This window comes from Vanellus vanellus, assembly GCF_965231255.1.
Source record: "Vanellus vanellus genome assembly, chromosome: 12".
Taxonomy (NCBI): Eukaryota; Metazoa; Chordata; class Aves; order Charadriiformes; family Charadriidae; genus Vanellus; species Vanellus vanellus.
The window spans coordinates 3690094-3709822 of record NC_138917.1 but is presented as its reverse complement, the minus strand read 5'-3'; the positions used below and the strand labels follow the sequence as shown (position 1 = coordinate 3709822).

The 19729-nt window shown below is 39.4% G+C and overlaps 1 protein-coding gene across 1 annotated transcript in view; it reads right to left on the bottom strand.

Moving 5' to 3' along the window:
* The window catches only part of CDH8 (cadherin 8), a gene marked incomplete at its 3' end in the record, with an annotated part of 135971 nt that overhangs the window by 41807 nt on the left and 74435 nt on the right, over window positions 1–19729 (bottom strand). The window contains exons 6-7 of the mRNA XM_082489127.1: window positions 17538–17791; window positions 8655–8791 (exon numbers count right to left, since the gene is read on the bottom strand). Coding sequence (XP_082345253.1) covers window positions 8655–8791; window positions 17538–17791 — 391 coding nt within the window. The remainder of the gene's footprint in view (window positions 1–8654; window positions 8792–17537; window positions 17792–19729) is intronic.

Genomic DNA, 19729 nt, shown 5'->3' with positions numbered 1-19729 from the left:
TAATGCCTTAATAGTTGTGAGGAAGTAACAGGTTTTCATGTTTCAATATAACAATGAGAAAAAATATCCAGAAAATAACATGGTGCCATTAAGTGACAGAAAAGGATTTGCCTTAAAAAATAAACCTGTGAACAGGCTGGAAGGAAACTGATCGAAGAAAAGTTTTAGGACACAACGGGGCATGATTTGCTGCTGTGTTGCTCAATTCCAGCTTAATCAAGGGAGTTGCACTAGCATAAACCAGTCAGGAATCTGGCCCGCACTTTAAAGCAATTATATTGTTAATATGCTAATACATCATGCATATTAAAATGTTATAAAATATTGACTTAGCTAGGCAAGGTCTTATTGTCAATTATAATCAGCTATCAAATTTTGCAATGACTAGCAGCAATAATAATAACAGTAAGCAGACCGATTGAGGACAAGATGTCTGGAATATTTTGATTTTTATATTTTAAATGATTTTGTGATTGAAATAAAAGAATAGCTCAAATGAAATCCCTTTCTTCCTTACTGATAGACAAAACACCAAAACGCTGTAATAAATTTTTTTTATAAAACAGGAATTTATTATAGAAGTATTCAAACGTCTATTTTTAGAGCTCATATTACTTTCCGGGACTGATTTTCTTAATATTGCAATTTGATTACTCTTATGTTTCCTTCACAGATAAAATATTGCTGGATATGCTGGATTTGAACCGGGTTCTACGAGTTTAGCATTCTTACTTGCATACCTTCGGCAATAATTATGCAAAAAGATCTCCCTAGAATATCAGGATATACCTTTAAAAAATCCTTTCCGTTTTTCAGCCAGAAAATACTGTTGTTCTTTGCTATCCAGCAACTTTACCAGAAGCTCAAAGCATGCTACTCTGAGCAGAGTCTTTAGTCTAGAAAGTAACGTGCTTTAAAAAGATGGACGACAACGATATTCAGTTCCAAACCTCTACTCTGACTTACTCTCATGCTTCAGCCTTATGGAACCAACAGCAGAGATTTTAGATAGTCACATTCCACTTAGAAGTAGATGAAGTCCACTTATCCAACTAGATGAATACTACACAGTATTTTTAAGATTAATCACATTTTCTTCAGAAATTCTAATTCAAATGTTCCAAGCGCAGATGTCCGATTGTTAGTTGTTCAGTTTAACAATGCACTCATTTTGCTAATATGACTTGTATATATCCCTCCAGTTTCCTCATACTTCACAGGGATTAGTCAAGTACGTTTTCACTAATGACCCCTGTATTCCTTACTCGAATCCTTATCTGTCTTGTGCCCCAGAAAGCCTTATTCCTTTCTAAAACACCACCTAGTATCCTAACCTTTCGTGTTCTAAGCTTTGAACGGTGTTCTCAATTCCAGTACGTTGTTGTGAAATCTACATTTGCAAATCCAGAACGAAGATGTCCATCCCGGCTTTATAATGCCCTGAAACCAGGACTAAAAGACGTTAGACTCTTCATGAAAATCCCTCTCCTTTTGCTTGCCATAATGATGTTTATTACCTCCTCTGACGTTGTTTTTGCACTGAATTACTCAGATGCTTTGTTTCCAGCTGCCTTACGTGCTTTCCTCTGAAATCAGAGGTTGCTAACTTCTACTCAGCATCCCATACCCGAATTGTAATGCTTGCTCTTGAACTACCAAGCCCATTTTATACAGAGATTGTTGCATAAGAACATTCCATTGAGCTGTGAAAAACACTAACAAGAAAGTTTGTGATATGTCTGACTGCACCTTCATAGCTGAGAGCTGCAAACGAGCTTGACGTGATATACCGGCCCTCCGCTGCCCAATGGCAAATGCTCTGCGACCCATTAGAATCTATGGAGTTCTGCGTAACCCTGTATTTATGTGCAAATGAGTAACAACCACCTTACTAAATTCTGTGTTTCTGTGCAAAAGTGATGCATTATCTGGTTTGAGTTCCGCCAAGCCTGAGAAAAAAGGGTCAACCAAAAAAGGTTAATATTCCCGAGCTTCTCCTGTTGAAACCTCCATAAAGGCTTATTTCCCTCTCTTTCGAAAACTTACCGAAATTTACTCAGCCCTAAATTAGAGGTAATTATATGATGCACCAAAGTATCTTCCTAAAATGTTAGAATGATTGCTAATAATGCCTATAGTCATTTTTTACAATAAAAGGCTAAATAAAATTAAATAAATGAAAGCATGAGCAAAGGTATTCATGGCATTAAAAAGCACACTGTAGCTGAAGGCTTATTCTGAAGAGTAATTACGGCTCTCTTCCTTTTTAATTAGTGTCCTTGTATTTTTTAAAGGAATATACAATATAGATAACTTTAGTAGGGCATGTGCCGAGTGATGATTCAATTATTGTATTTATACTCTTGGTAAACCATAAAGAGTCTTTCTGGCTTTATGCCCTTTCCCATTAGGTGATAAAATTGCCTCATACTTCTTCATTTCTAAAGAATGCAGTTGGTACGGGTAATTACCTTTGTCAGACAGAGCCCACGGCTTTGTCCTTGAGATTCCTATGCTCTATGCCTGGAAAAGGTTTCTCGTGGTCAAATCCCCATTTCCATTTCAAGATCTTGTCTATATTTTCATCTGTTGCTTGGGCTGATAATTCACGACAATTTCTACCGGTTGTGGCAGTTGCGGCACTTAGCCCAGTCCCTGGGCGGGGGGTTAGCTAGCCACTGCTATGCTGCTTGTTTGGCAAGCGAAGCCGAGTACCAAGAATCATTTGACAAAGCAGTCAATCACACTGAAAATAGCAGCTGCGCGACTGCAGTGCCTGGAGAACATGGAAAACAGAAATTCCATTAAGCCCCTTCATTCAGAGATTGAAAACTCGGCTAAAAGCATTGCTGTAGACTAAGAGAAACACCCTCTCCCGGCCAGTCCTGCACTGGCTCTGGAACTCCCCAAGGGACTGACTTGTTGCACGTCTGTGCATGTGACGCACAGAGTGTGAGAAGAGGGAGACGTTTGCGAAGAGCCTTCTTGTAACCTGACGCAACAGCGCAAATGGATGCGCACTTCCTCTCCGTGTTTCCCGTATGCCTGAGAAGGCTGGAGGCTACGCTAGTGACATAAGGACCTCCTAGCCTCGCGTATGCTCACGGGAGGGCCTCACAAACCGTAACTGAGATTCCACCTGAATGCAGTCGCGGTCTGAGGAACGCGGTGCTGCACATGGTCAGAAGAGGGCTGGAAGAAAATATAATCCCTGAGTGGCCCACTCAGTGTTATGGCAGGTGAAAGACAGCCTGGGGACTTTAAAGGGATCATCATTTATTGTCTTTCAAGTTTATGAGCCGTGGTTTCTCTTATTTGTTGGTGTGTTTTTCACAAATCGCAGAGGCTGCCAACTGGAACACATTGAGAAGTTTTTTCTTGTTGAAATCTACGGTATCATTCGATGAATTTCTACTATGTAATACACGTATTCTTGAGAAAAGGATTACCTCACTTTTTTAACGGAGAATTCCAGATAAGCGTTGCTAATAGTGAATGCAGTATAGCATACTTTTTGTTTTCAAAGTATTCACTACAATCCTGTATCTCAAGCAGATCTCAGCTACAGTTTAGGAGGGATGAGTATGCAAATATCAGGATATTCATATTTAAATTGGAGGAATGTTATGCAGTTAAATTATGCTGCTAATACACTTCTTTCGTGCCTAAGTTAAAACAGCTTTTCTGGGATAAGTCTTTGCTTCGGTTTCAAACTACATTAGCTCTCCATTTATTACTGCTTTTGTTATATCAATTAACCAGCAACGACTGAAGTATAGGGCATTTCCTTAGTATTAATGAGGCACAAAGTGAGGATGCTGGCGAAATATCTGCAACGTGGCTGTTACCGCCTTTAGCAGATGGAAATGGAAATCCACGGTGCTCGAGGCAGAAAGAAGATAGAGTTTAATTATTATATGCCTTAGACATGTATGACAATCTGATAGCTTGAATCATCAGTGATTTTGAACTCCATTCAGAATGCGTGCAAACTGTAGCAAAAAATGTTCTAATAAATAAATAATGGCTATTTGATTTTCTTTTAGTAGCTGAGTAGCATCGACAGCACGTAACTCGGTAAGTACTGCACAACCTGTTCAGGGAACAGAGAATACTGAGGAGGTTAGCCCAGCCTGAACTCTGCTCTGCTTCACTGCCCAGCAAAATTGCTAACCAGTTAATGCAAGCGACACGAGCACGTCAACGTGAACAGTAGCTACAGCTATAATTCTAACTTATACAAACTAAAAAATGTATTTGTGCGCTCAGATGAATGGGTTCACGTATGACTGTAAGGATCCCGACTTTACTGGATCTTACTGAATGGCAGAAAATCCCATTTCAAAGAAGTACCAAAGAGCCAAAGATGTGATGAGCCTTTGTACATACAAAAAAGATGCACCAAAAGAAACGTCTGTAAGTTGATCATTCATTCTTACTGCACTGCAATTCGGGCTCTCAGAGAGTACTTGCATCGGCCCCAGACTGCTTTCCTGTTCAGGGCATAGCTCCAGAGAGCCCAAACTTATGACCAGCTTAATCAGCCCCGCCTTACAGAGCAAGCCTATATCCGCCTATATCCACCTATATCAGTAATACAAAACGAAGTTCACCTTGTACATCCACAGACCAAAAGGTACGTTCTCAGGGAAAGGTCATTTTGCCGGTGAGCCTGCCTCCTCTGGCCGGTAATCACCCACATGTTCCTGCTCCTCACTCATTCTGCAGAGTAAACTTGGAGGTATGGCAATGTAGAAAGGAAATTTAAGAATCAATTCATCAATGCAATAACTTTCGGTATCCCTCTCGCCATGAGCGCCAATACACATATTTCTTCTGTGAATCCTAAGTCTGTGTTTCGGAGTGATCTTTCAAAGAGGTCAAAGTTTTTTGTAATATTCCTGTCTCTTAAAAATCCACGTGACGGTATTCATCAACACAGAGGAGTCACCACATGAACAGAGAGGAAAGAAGTTGAACAACAAAGCAGCAAAAATTCGTTTCAAAACATAATAAAGAAATATAAGAAATCATAAAATAGGAAAAAATGTGCAAAAGGAAAGGAACATTTAAGAGCAGGCAGATTTAAGGGTAGGAGTTGAGAGGGATCAAAGCTGCAAAAGGAAGTTATCTACTCATTTTTTCACTAAATTCACGGAAAATGCATAACTAAATCTGAAATACTGAAGCTGTCACCTAAATATCACCTGTACCATGTTAATCACGTGCAGTCCAGTCTTTTTCACTCATCGCTCTTTGCACTGTTTCATCCTTAGTAACCAAAAAAAGATTCAGAAGGATGAGATATTTGAAGAATTCTCCCTAGGGGGCATGCAACATAGTTTCTGTGGTTCGAACAGGAGGCATAAAACTATATGCAACTTGTCTGTGTATTTTGAGAACCAGAACAGAAAGGCAATGCAAAAGTTTGGGCAACTGTCTGAGGGAGAGCCACTCAAGGCAACTTTTCCTTAGTCTGCCCGGCTAGTTAAGCACCGGAGGGGAAAGGCTGCAGACAGCCAGAGACTCCTGCATAGAACCTGGAAGGAGTCTGCTCGCGATGGGAAAGTGAAAGGAGGGAAATGCCGCCCTCCCAAACGTCTCACTTTGCACAGGTCTCGGAATATGATAGTAATACTATTTGTCACCAATAGGACGGATTTGTTCTGAATTAGACCTAGCCAAGCCACTTGCCTGTGAATAGGAAAAGAAACCACCCTTCGGAAAAAAACCCCAACAAACTGGTCTTTTGTCTGTCAAGTACTTACAGAAAGGAGTCACAGTCCCCACGGGCTCGTGCTTTTGTGTTTCTCCTCCTACTTTTGCTAGACATCAAATGGTCAAGTTCACATTTTGGGGCACTCTGATTAAAAAGACAACACGCATTCTAAATCTGATCGCTTCACCCTCAAGCCAAGTGAAAACGCAGAAGTAGTTATGCTCAATTCAGCCAGACCAGTCTTGTCTTGGAAGATTCCCACCAAGACAGTGGCTGAGGGATGATACAAAAGTATAACTTTGTCATGGTGACAGCAGAAAACTGCCCCAAATTACCTGTGCTTAAGGCACAAGTTTAACAGCAGATAACTTACCAGCACGAAGTTCTGAAATAGTGATGTATGTGTTCGCAAAACGTGGGGTTTATCTATGAAAGTGTTGATAAATCAGGGTATATTTAGGCTCTACCATGCTGGGACTCAAGACGAAAAAAAACCCAACAGTATCATGTTTTAGGATTTTTAAGCAAGTGCAACGGCATTGAAACGGTCTGATCCTTGTCCCTCCGGAACAGAGGTGGGCCCTGAACTGAACCTGGAAGGCAGCTAGCCCAGGAAGAGAAAAGGCTCCTCTATCAATGATAACAACATAGTTATTTTTACAGGAGACATCAGCAGCCCATTAATATTACTGTCAGCGAAAGCATCATAATGACACATTTTGTATTTTCATTTGCTGCTTGTGTCGGCCTCCAACAGATTTCTGTTATTTTTATAACACAGATCTTGCTTATTATTGTGCTGGAAAAAAAATCTAAAAATGCCCATTTTACCCTGCTTGTCAGTTCTATGAACACTTTTAGTTTCTGGATGAGGAGTTTAAAAATAATTTCTTTTAAATAAGCAAAGATAGTAGTCTATGAAATTAAGCTCTTGTTTTATGTAAATTAGGAATGCGGAAAAAAAACCCCTATCAGCAGGAATGCAAAAGCTTAGAACAACATTTGCATTATTCTTTCCATAGCCAGTCTGATAAGAAGCAATTTTATAAGAGTGATCGATGCTGAGGCTCCCGTGAAGTCTAATGACAAGGCTGATTTCTTACAAAATTCTTGAGTATAATTATATTTTAAAAATCCGAAGATGCAACAGGCAGACTTGATTCCGATGTGGCTTAGCAAAGTGCACTTCCGTTAGCTTTGCTCTGACACACAGTATGAGGGAGACAAAATGAATCGGAGGGGTTTCTTGAAAAATTATTCTTTTTACTCTGTTCTTTTTTGACGATTCGGAGGAATCAAAATGTAAAATTACTTCCCTTTTACATCATACTATTCAAATGCCTGGAAATTTTGGATCACAAACTAACAATGCTCCTTCCCGTGCCGTTGGTGAATCTCATAATCTGACATTCCTCAATGTCTTGAGAAAATCGGTACGGAAGTTCTACCTTTCTCCTATAAAAACATCAAAATTATTAAATGGTTTGATATTAACCTGGGCAAAATGCACCCTATGAAACCAGAGATTACTTTCTCTCCTCGTGTCATTTGACTCCCTGTGTTGACTTGGCTTTCCTGCAAGCAGAAAGTATTCTTCCTAATTTATCAAAGTAGAGTTTGCCGGCAAGATTTACCAGTAATTAACAGGGCACGGTTGGCACTACTGCACTACTGGCAATGAAATACACAAATTATGAAGGGAGGTCATTGGAATACAGTTTACAGGGGTTGTGCGTTGAGAGCTTAGTTTATACTCCGACCTATCTTTCTCACTTCTGTATGCCATTTTAGTTCCCTGTCACACATTTGGTTTTGAAAACGAGTACCACAGAAAAATACTGGACAACAAAAATGGGCCAAATAAGCATCTTTTATGCTCCCATTCATTATGTTCATAGCTACAGGATTATGAAACTGAGCGTTAAAGGTTCTCTATCGTAACACGGTATCCTTTAAAAAAGATACTCTGGGGCAAAAGCAAGCATTAACATCCCCCTGTTTAATACAGGCAAGAATTAGCAGCGCTGATCATCAGGCTCCAAAGACAAATGTTCTTACAACAATGTGTCGTGTGTGTACGCACGTATGGGAATTATGCACAAACATTGATTGCAGAACAGATAGGGCAGCAGAAATGTTTTCATAGTTTGTGTTCCAGTTAAGGTGACAACATGGGATAACAGACCTATGTGCCGAACCTGTTCTTTTGCTGCAGTATGTTTATGGCAAATGTATAGTCTCAAATACGGTGCTAATATTAATAATAAATCAGACTGTCATATGTGATGCTGTCAGCTGCGCTTACAATTCCAAATCAATAAAGAATTCTTCTTGATTACAATCTAGGACCCGTATTCCCAGACTGGGTGACACTCCTGGCTCCCCATGGCTTAGGTGTACAGATCAGTCACACTAGTTTTGTGGATCTGAACGATCCGTGTTCTCGTCTATAGCTGCGTACGAGTGAATTCACTCATGTGTATCAAATAGGACTGCTCTCATGCAAAATTGCTCGTGCTTAATCATTTATGGTACTGAAACATAATATCACTCAGTGTTAAGAACTTCTGGGTTGAGTCTACAATTTACTTCTACAATAGCAAAGCTTTATTTTTTCTATATATAATCAACTAAACATAAGGCTTTGGTTTGGGTTTTTTTTAAACGTTTTTTAACATTTACCCTATATAACCTATAGAAATGTACTCATGCATTTCCTCAAAATCTGTACTCCTGTATTCACTGAAAAAAATGCAGTTTTGAAAACTATAAGAAATGGAACTTCAGCAGAAATTGTTTCCTTTCAAAAATTCTGCAACTGAAAAATCCAACGTGTTTTATTTCTTCCTGAATTATATACAGTTTCCATTGAAAACGCTGTTGAAATTAATTATGAAATCAAAAGAGCTCAAATTCAGCATACACAAATACTTACTAGTTTCTGTAGCTACAATAGTTATGTTGTGCCACATATTTGTTTCTCTGTCCAGTGGCGTTGCCAAAGTTATTTTCCCATCTTCTGCGTTAATGTTGAACTGTCTCTCAAGGTCAGTATGCCGATCAATGGAAAACCTACAAAACAGACATCCCTGTAATCTACTTGATGATGCTGTGGTAATCCATACAATCGCAAGACAATTTAGGGAGCCCTCTGAGACCTGCAGTTTTACAGCCAAATGGATTGAGCAGCTCAATAGCATAATAATTTAGAAGACAAAATGACAAACTGAGACTAAAAAAACTTATTAATTATTGCCCAAGGAGTAATTAGCTGTATACCCAGTGTGAAGGTCATAAAATGCCCTCAGGTTCACTGGGTAACATCTTTGAAAAACGGTGCTGATCAAGAGTTAATTACACAATCCATCACATTTATTAGACAGTTTCTATGGTATTTCACAGTAACTGCCGATAATTTCAGCAGTAATGTATTAAGCACACAAAAATGGTGGGCTTCATGGTTATTTTAGAAAGGGCTGAATAATATTATTTCACCAATAAATTTCCGACAAATGAAGCATGAGCTCTTCACCAAGCATATTATTTGGGTATGGTTCGAGCAGCTCCGTGGGCCGAACGCAGTTACTGAATCACCGTTTTCCTATAAACCACTTCAAACGCCGAAGGACTGATTGTTTTACGGACCGCCATCACTGCCCCTTAACGAAAGACGTTTCATCTGCCAGGTAGTCAGAGTTTGCAAACGCGACTGTCCAGGTAAATTGTGCAGCCCAAACAGAGCCAGCTCGACAATGAGAGCGAGCCGCAGCAGATTGCTCCAACAGGGCATTAAGCAGGACGATGATTTAAAGCTCAGAACGGGATCTCCAGGAAAGCTTTTATGTTTGTCCATTTTCACAGAGTTATTCTATTAAGGTACTATTCGCAAAAAGAAATTAAATCACAAAATTAAGCCTTCCAGTTTTTTGACAGGAAAGGTACGGAGGGAGAGAGTTTAGTGATAAACTATTGATACGGTTCGACAAAAATTGACTTCAAGGGGTTTTACTGAATCCTAACTGTGGATTTCTATAAAAGCCTTTTAAGCTTTTGTGTCTATGTATTACGGAACCTAACAGCCTGTGCTGACAGTTTTTACATCTGTTCTGCATTATATCGAGGCATAATAGAGCGAGTTGGGATACTCTAGCAGACCGGATTACATTCTACAGTGGTCAGAAAAGTGACTCAGACTGTCGGTTTCTCATTACGCTTCTACTTTTTGCAAATACGCTGTTGAATTCCCTGATAAAAGAACAAGAGCATATTTTGCTACAGTGACAATGGCAGAGTTATCTGAAAATCACTTATTCCGTTCTGGTTTATGCTTTAACGTAAGCAATTTCCCAAAAAAGTTCTGATTTGGCATTTCCTTTATATGCTACAATAAATATATTCTGATGAACTCAAACTCATTCCAGCGTAACACAATTGATTTTGATAGACATAGCATTAGGATCTGATTTCAAAGTTTAGGATTGTGGCTTTCATCTTTATTTCAGTGTCAGATATTTTCATACTTAGAAGGAAAGATACATTGCAATTAGATTACTTGTGCAATGCATTCAGTAAGATACAGTTCACTTCGAAAAAAATAGTTCTAAATTAGGAAAAATTATCAAAAACTTCAAGTTTAAATGGTTAAAGACCATATTACTAAAGATCAAGGCTAGCATCATCACACTGGTAAAGTACTTAACAACTAACAGACCTAAGAGGGAAAATCCCTGTTTAACTAGGGAATGGAATTTGTGAGAGATTCCAGGTTTCTGTTTTTAAAGTCTGAGAACTACTTTTACTCACTTAAAAACAAGTAGCTCGGTTAAGAAGAGCACCAGAAAAAAACATGAAGTAAAATTCCAGATATACGTGCCCAAAGCTAGGCACATGCATCTATATTTGGACATTTAAGTAAACTGATTTTCTCGTCAGCTCCACATACTCACTTCTCAATGGTTTAATGGGAATCGGACTCTCCTCAGCATTTCTGAAAATCAGGTCACTTGCGTGGAAGAATAACGCTGTAGGTACCTAACTTCAGGCAATCATTTTTGAAAATGTACCTTAACCTTATTTTGATGTCTCCCTAGTTCCAATTAAAGTATTAGAAGTAGAATTCCGGTACAAGTGAAGTTAAAAAAACCCCTTCCAGACTTTCTCAGGTTTAAGATTTCACTCAAGAAAATACGAGAAAGACAGTTATCAAGATCACTTTCTTTAAGATGTCATCACTTAAAACTATCTTTTAATTCTTCATGTTTATGTCATAATGCAGAAAGAACTCTTCTGATATCAAACATTTATGAAGGTTTTGCAGTCCACAAACGAAATAAAATATGAAATGCTTATATGCTACGTAATGTTTAGTTGACCTCAGCTTGACATAAATCCCATTGAGATAAGACACAGTTTTTCTCTAAGGATCAATCCTTTTTTAAACTTTCACTCAGAGCCTTCCTGCAGCACATTTTGGAAGTTATAAAACTGGGAGTGTAACATCTGTGAGTTTATTCTATTGCATTTCATCGCATCCCAGCAGTGTTTATTCACAATGCAAAACCAGCATTCGAAATGAAACATTTTTAATGTAAGTTACGTGGCTTTGCAAGGCTACACAGAGCTAAAACCCTCTCCTGATTTTAATTTGATAAATATTTGGTACAAAATAAAAAATAAAATCTGCAGTGTGATAAACCTGGGAAAACTAATAGTACATTTGCAGTTTCCTTTTCATGATAATGGTATTGTAACTCTCTTTAATGGGAATGCATTGTCAGATCCACAAGCTGTACATAAAACATACACTTCTCTAAAAATGAGAAAAGAATATCTGGGGAAATAATATCTTTTGAAATTGCCATAAAGCCAGCACAGGTTATTGGGAAGTTTTGGTTAGTTTATGGGTCTGCTACGGCAATTACAGGAACAACCCCATAGTGGTTTAACGGAAGACTTAAAATGATTCTCAGTCTGCTCCTGCTCTATTGATATTGCTGTTATGACTTAATTTGATCTATTCTTTATTTGCATGAATGTAAATAAGAGCAGAAATCCTTTTTTTGCTGCACCTGCTAAGATTTGAATCATAGTACTGATACCTCGTCAGTGGTAAATCACCATTGTTTATTGATGCCAGGCAGATCGGACCTGCTACTTAGTGACAGATAAACAGCCGCACCATTAGGGAGGCAGCAAATAGGTTTATAAGGCCTGCTGTGAATTAAGAAAATGATCAACTGCTGCCAATGATGCAATCTCTGTCGATATGAATGGGGAAAACCTGCCACAGTGGAGCTTATCTCTCCACAGAGAAAGACACCGAAGGGCAGTGATTTAGAGGAGGGCAGAGACAGTATAGGAAGAAATATTATTATTATTACCCGTGCTTTTTTCTGCCCACTTGGATCATGCTTTATCCAAGATAATTTACTGCAGATAAATAGACCATGGTTATAAAATAACAACAGAAACATGCAATAAGCACTACTGGAATCAACAGATTTGTATGCTAATAGATAATGACCTTTCAAGCCTAATTATACTGTAAGCCAGAATGTACCACCCTTACTAACCAAGCTCCCGTAAAACTTGACAGCTAGCTTAGGGGAAGGCACGGCGACCCTTTCCCAAGAGAGGTGCACGCGGTCTAGATGCAGTAAGATGTGAGCCACTGCCACGTGCTTGTGAAATGACGTGGCTAGAGTAAGACAGACTGCTGACCCTGTTCATATTCATAGTTCATATCCATTGGAGAAATGGCTAATGAAAGCGTAATTCAGCTGGATATCACATGATGACTTCGCCATTCAAAGAAGCCTTCGCTTATCCACAATGGGGGCTCAACAACAACGACGAGAAAAGTTCTATACAACATATGCATCCTTTAGCCCCATCCATCTAAAGGGGTCTAAATTTCTTTGGCTGATCCAGAGATTTCAGACTAATAACCGGTGCCAAAACTCTGCACTTGACACAAGACGTCCTAGATAACCCTCTTCAGGAATGTCCATAAGGTGGGCACATTCAGAACCAGACTGGTAACCCGGGGATACACCTGCTTGCAACTCTAGCGCAGGCCTCCTGCCCTTTAGATCAAGCCATGGAAAGATCAGAGAATACAGTTCATCTCTTCTAAGCAAGAATGAAAACCAAAGCATTGTTGTATTGGATAGAAATGAGGTTAAACTTTAAAAAAAAAAAAAAAAGGAAAAAGGAAAACTTGCTTTCCAGGGTGTTTTCTCTAATAATTTTTCTAAATTCTTTAATGTTTTGTCTCATGACTCAATTATCAGACGGCTTCTATGTTCAGAGATATCAAAGTTTTATTTCATTTATGGTACTGAAATACTCTGAGTTTCTTTGTGTGTAAGGCTGATGTGCAGCAGCTGTGGTATGGGCAGCGCATAAGGTGACTCGTCTTTTTGCTTGGGTTGCAAGGGGGTTTATAACAAACCTACACAAAAGCTCTGGCTAACCAAAACATTCATAAAACGGATATCTATTGAAAAATACCATTTCCTTGAAATGCAATTGGTCCTTGTCTCCTAAAAGTCTGTTTTAAAGAAAAAAAATACATTAAAAATGGCCAGGCAGTATTAAAACGGGCCATTATTTTTAGAACAGCACGTTTTAATTGTTTTTCAATTTTTTAACTTATGTTTAATATTTTTGAAGGTATGTCATACAACATACACATAAAATTTGTCATATGTGTGATACAATAACAGAATAAACACTTGAAAGGCACAATCAAAATGAAACACTCTAATCCAACAAAACAATGCCTCCACATATTTTTGTTAGAACCTGCCATGTTCCAATTTTGTTCCAACCTGGAAAGAAACTAACAGCATCTCTGCTCCCTGCTTGTCTCTCATGAATATTTTTGCTCCTGTAATAGTAGAATTACTAACTTGAAACCTCTTTTTTTTTTTTTTTTTTGCCTTAAATTATTTTCCATGCAAATAATTAAAAGAAAGGAATTTGGACTTTCCAGAGCTACCGCAGATAAATCCAAATTAATCAGATGAGCAAACAAGAAAAAATTGCACAGAAAATTGAGCTCTATATATTCCTTAACTAGCTATCAAGCCAACACTGGAGAAAAATTAACTCTTATAGAATCATAGAATCATAGCATGGTTTAGGTTGGAAAGGACCTTGCCTCGGTGTTCAGCAGTAGGACCAGTTGTTCCCCGAGTACCCAGACCCCTGAGCGAGAAGACAAGGATGGGGAGCAGAATGAAGCCCCTGTAATCCAAAGGTAAATGGTGAGGGACCTGCTTCAGCACCTGGAGGTGCACAAATCTATGGGGCCAGATGGGACCCACCCAAGGGTACTGAAGGAGCCGGCGGAAGTGCTCACCAGGCCACTCTGCATCATTTATGAGCAGTCCTGGATAACCGGGGAGGTCCCAGCTGACTGGAGGTTGGCAAATGTGACACCCATCCACAAGAAGGGCCGGAAGGAGGATCCAGGGAACTACAGGCCAGTCAGTCTGACCTCGGTGCCTGGGAAGGTCATGGAGCAGATCATCCTCAGTGCCATCACACAGCACATGCAGGAGAACAGGGTGAACAGGCCCAGTCAGCATGGGTTTGTGAAAGGCAGGTCATGCCTGTCAAACCTGATCTCCTTCCATGATAAGGTGACCCGCTTAGTGGATGAGGGAAAAGCTGTGGATGTTATCTACCTGAATTTTTGCAAAGCTTTTGACACCATTTCCCACAGCATTCTCCTGGAGAAACTGGCTGCTCATGGCCTGGACAGGTGTACTCTTCGCTGGGTAAAAAACTGGCTGGCTGGCCGTGCCCAGAGAGTGGTGGTGAATGGAGTAAAATCCAGTTGGTGGCCGGTCACAAGTGGTGTCCCCCAGGGATCGGTGCTGGGGCCTGTTCTCTTTAATATCTTTATCAACGACCTGCATGAGGGGATCGAATGCACCCTCAGTAAGTTCGCAGATGACACTAAACTAGGCGGGCGTGTTGATCTGCAGAGGGATCTGGACAGACTGGACCGATGGGCCAAGGCCAATGCTATGATGTTCAACAAGGCCACGTGCCGGGTCCTGCTCCTGAGTCACACCAACGCCACGCAGTGCTACAGGCTTGGGGAGGAGTGGCTGGAAAGCTGCGCAGCAGAAAAGGCCCTGGGGGTGTTGATGGACAGCCGGCTGAATGTGAGCCAGCAGTGGGCCCAGGTGGCCCAGAAGGCCAACAGCATCCTGGCCTGTAGGAGGAATGGTGTGGCCACCAGGACTGGGGAAGTGATCATCCCCTGTACTCGGCACTGGTGAGGCCCCACCTCCAGTACTGCGTTCAGTTTTGGGCCCCTCGCTACAAGAAGGACACTGAGGCGTTGGAGCGTGTCCAGAGAAGGGCTACAAAGCTGGTGAGGGGTCTGGAGGACAAACCTTATGAGGAATGACTGAGGGAACTGGGGTTGTTCAGCCTGGAGAAGAGGAGGCTGAGGGGAGACCTTATCACCCTCTACAAGTACCTGAAAGGAGGTTTTAGAGAGGTGGGGGCTGACCTCTCTCCCTGGTGACAAGTGATAGGACGAGAAGAAATGGGTTTAAGTTATGTCAGGGGAGGTTTAGATTGGATATTAGGGAACACTTTTTCACTGAAAGGGTTATTAAACATTGGAAGAGGCTGCCCAGGGAGGGGGTGGATTCACCATCCCTGGAGGTGTTTAAAAAAGGGTAGATGTGGTACTTGGGGACATGGGTTAGAAGTGGTTTTGTCAGGGTGGGTTAATGGTTGGCCTTGATCTTCAAGGTCCCTTCCAACCTCAGCAATACTATGATTCTACGATTCTATGATCATCGAGTTATATATCTTATATATCTTATATAAATGTTATGGAGTACTGCATATAATATTTTTAAAAAAGACATAAATCACAGTAATTAATTAAATTTCTGTTTATATGTGATGATTTTTGGCCAATTTTGTTTCATGTATATTAATCGTTTCTATATGACTTGATGAATAATAACATTCTAATGGGGTTTGCACACATAAAATACTTTTGGTTTTAAAAGTTTGAAAATATCCTGATCTCTAAAATGATGAAAAAATTGAAATAAATAATTTACGCAGTTCACTTTTTGGGGCTTGGACAGAATGAAGAGGTTCAATTTTAGGACACAGGTAGGTTTGTAGCAGGTCTAAACTATTAGGAGTTTGGGGCAGGACTAGAAAAGAATTCCAGGGAAACAGAACAAGAGTGGCAAAGCAGCCAAGGGGAAACCGAAGCAGAGCGGAAGCCAGGCTGAGGTGAGGAACAAAGAGGACGCAATCAAGAGGCAGAGGAGCCGGGGACCGAGCCAAGAGCAAAGCAGAACAGGGCAGAGGGAAGGAACTAAGGTTAAATTGAAAGCGAAATCATTATCGAGCTGGAGTCAAGGGAAGAAAGCCAACTCGCTGCCACCACGGCTGGTTTCACACACCTTTCAGAAGACCCTGTCTTTGTAGTGGCAGTGCAAGCCCTTTTCCACAGATGCCTGGGGACAGCAGTAATAAAATTAGGGGTGGAGCCACTGCTTAAGTCGTGACAGATCAAGCTCTGTGCAATTAATAGTACTTTTTTTTTTTTTTTTCTGTTTACCTAACATTTTCCTAACCTGGGTAACTCCCCTCATTTATTTCCCATTTCTATGATCAGATTAACCATCTTTGATCATCCTGACAGCTTCTCTGGTAAGAAAATAAATTCAGTGTCTATTAACACTGTCTGGGTTGTGTGCTGCGGTAGAAAATATATTAATCAATTAAATTGTTCAGAAATCTGTGAAAACTAATGCTACATTTAGCTAGTTTTGCAAGAATGATTTAGGAATGAGAGACTCCAACATAGTCTCCAACATCTTCATACATCAGTCCTAATACATCCAAACATATTGGAAATTCTGAAATTCTAATTCTGAAACTACTAAACTATGATGTGCAACCCTAAATAAAGGTTTAAAGTTTGGCTCTGAGACAAACCTGATGTAAATGATGATGATTAGAAAATGGTCTTAAGTGATAGATTATAACAATTAGCAGCATCCTCACAATGCTGAAGACTGCTGGCGTAGCTCAGACTCCCTAAGGCAGTAATGTACGGTGATTATTAACCAGACTCTGTCCAAATATACCTTTACTATGAATTTGACATTTTGGTGTTTGTTTTCATAACACTTTTAGCAGGCACTACTACACATAGCAAAATGTGTTTGGGAACACTCGCGTCATACCATACCGACCATTACAGAGGGGGAGGGGAAGATGTGTGCTCCTCAAAATGAGATAGAAAACACTGATTTGATGAAACTGGAATAAGAGATTTTGTTCAAGTTAAATCAAAAAGGGAAAACACTGTAAATCAAAGATGCAAAAGTCATATGGGCATAATCATCTCTGACATTCTATCTTTAAACCAGGAATGGGTTAGCCAAAGGAATACAAAATATGTTTTGACATCCTTACAACTACATGGAAAAAACTGAGTATCGTTAGCGCAGAAACTAGCAGATTATTTAAAATAACTGCAGAGATACACACTGCTGACTCAACCCCATCAGACCTCATACACCCTACTTCTTCTTTTCATTGCATTCCTACTGTTTACGAAGACTACTCATGCGGCAGGGAGTATTTTTGTGATTTTGAAAATGATCTAAACTGATAAATCTAACATCATAAAAGAAAGCCTACGCAGGTATTTTCATAGAAATAAACCGGCATGAGAACAGTGTCATACAACGTATGGGAAAATACACTCAGTATTCTGCCAGCAGTATTTTCAGAGAGAACTATAAAGCAGCACTACCTTATAGGACTGGAAGACACGTCAGGGTCATGGGCAGTCACCTGACCGATCACGGAGTTAATAGCAGCATTTTCATGCACTTCCAGTAGGTAAGTAGGTGATGAAAAGACTGGTGGCTCATCAGCATCCTCTACTACAATTTTTACTGTTGCTGTATCCTTGAATGGTCCTCCACTGATGAAGCGAGGATCAATATGAACGTTGGCTGCTTCTACCTTCAGAGTATAGGATTTTTTGGCCTCAAAGTCCAGTGGCTGTTAAGAATGACAAAGATAAATGTCTTTTACTAATGGCCACGGAGAAAGAACAAATGAATATAATGCTGATGGATGAAAGTTATGTGCATTTAAGCACGTTCAGTGAGTTTTAATGCAATCACTTCCCACTCCCAGAAATCCAACCTGCAATTTTTCTAGGCTTATATTGATAACTGTTTATTCACCAGCCTCAGAGAAAACAAGACTCTGTTTTCTTACTTTTCACAAGGAATTTACCGAAACGTTCTCTCTCACCAATTGTACTATTACAATTACATAACAGCTAAATACTACCAATTTGTTGGTGACGACAAGAATTGCATACTAATCATGCACTTAATCAGTGCTTTGTTAGTGGAGATAAGAAAAAAAATTATTCTAGCTCCACAAAGAATAAATATTTTATTACTTCCAGAACAATGTGAGAAATGCAAAGAACTAGCAATTATTATTTGTTGGACATGAGAGGCATTATGTGGAAAAACACAGAGCTAATCATATAAGAAAGTACTTCCTCTTATTGCACTTCAGGTAACTGCATTTCTGTTTATGGGGGCAAATGAGGTAGACATCTCTCAGGAATTTCTTAAAACTGTAGCAATTCCTATTTCTGTATCTTATTTTTTTTTCAGAGAGAGAAACACGAAACCGATTACTTTTTTCTGTCAATATACCTGCCGTGTCACCATTGTTTTTACTATTTTACAGTTCCATATTAAAACATAAAAGATGAAAACACAGGGGATTTAAAGGAATGAAATACCAAATAAAACCCAAATCTGTGACACTTTCGAATATTAGAATTTTTCATTATAGGAGATTCAAGTTCGTGTCTTGAAGCACATCAGTATATTCACGATATAATTCTCTTGTGTCTCACAATGATTCAAATTTCAAAGATGCAAATTGCCAAGTATTGGAAAGATATTAAGATTTGCATTACAATGTCCCAGGGATAAAACGAAAAGGACATAGAAACTCTGAATCTGCAATGCAAATACCAGCAAAAGCACAAATAGGGACCTTCAGGAAGTCTGTCAAAGCCTTCAATATGTATACTTTCAAATTTTGTTGATTTTTTTCAGGTATGAATCAAGTTCTAATGGGATTTGGTCCTTCTCAAAAATTCTAGTAAACGTGAGAAAACCTCACTTCTTCAGCAGCTCTTAAATTAGTAAGCTTTTGTAATTATGAATGGTGATTTATAAATCAGCATATTCACAATTTGCCAATCATAGCTCCTATATAATTTTTTCAATTGCTTTTCATATGCTTTAGAGAAATGACAGCATCCCAATACATTTAGTCACACTTAATCAGAATATCGTATTGAAAATCTACTCTGCATTGTCTGAAGGCCATGAATTTATGCTGGAGAAAATCTGTTGGTGGAGAGGACCTTCCATACATCATCTACTGTAGTAGAACCAAAATGATTATTGCTGTCAAAATGAATATATGAAACAACATTAAGTTAGAGACTCAGTTATGAAATAAAGCCAAGGGAACTGGGGCAAAAGGCTAATTGCCGTAGTTTACAAAAGAGCCACAGCATACAATAAATAACAGTAAGGAAGACCAAGGATGTATATCATAATTTTCTCTTCAGGAAAACAGATCTCAATTTAGATAACTAGGCATTTTATTATGCATCTACAGGGCTGACCTACTCACTGAGAAACAGAAAATATAAACTTTTGACAGGTACTCTGCCGGACCTCTTTAATTACAGGTGCAAGTTGAATATTAATTATGGGTACTCACTGGAATGTAATGGTTTGGGGTTTTGGTGTTTGTTTTGTTTTTTGTTCGTTTGTTTGCTCTTCTCCAAAGATTCGTTCAGAGTGCTCTATGCTACATATTTAAAACCCTCTATGCCAGTGTTATAAGATATATCCGTATCCTTGTTTGGAACACAGCATGAGAATCGGCTCT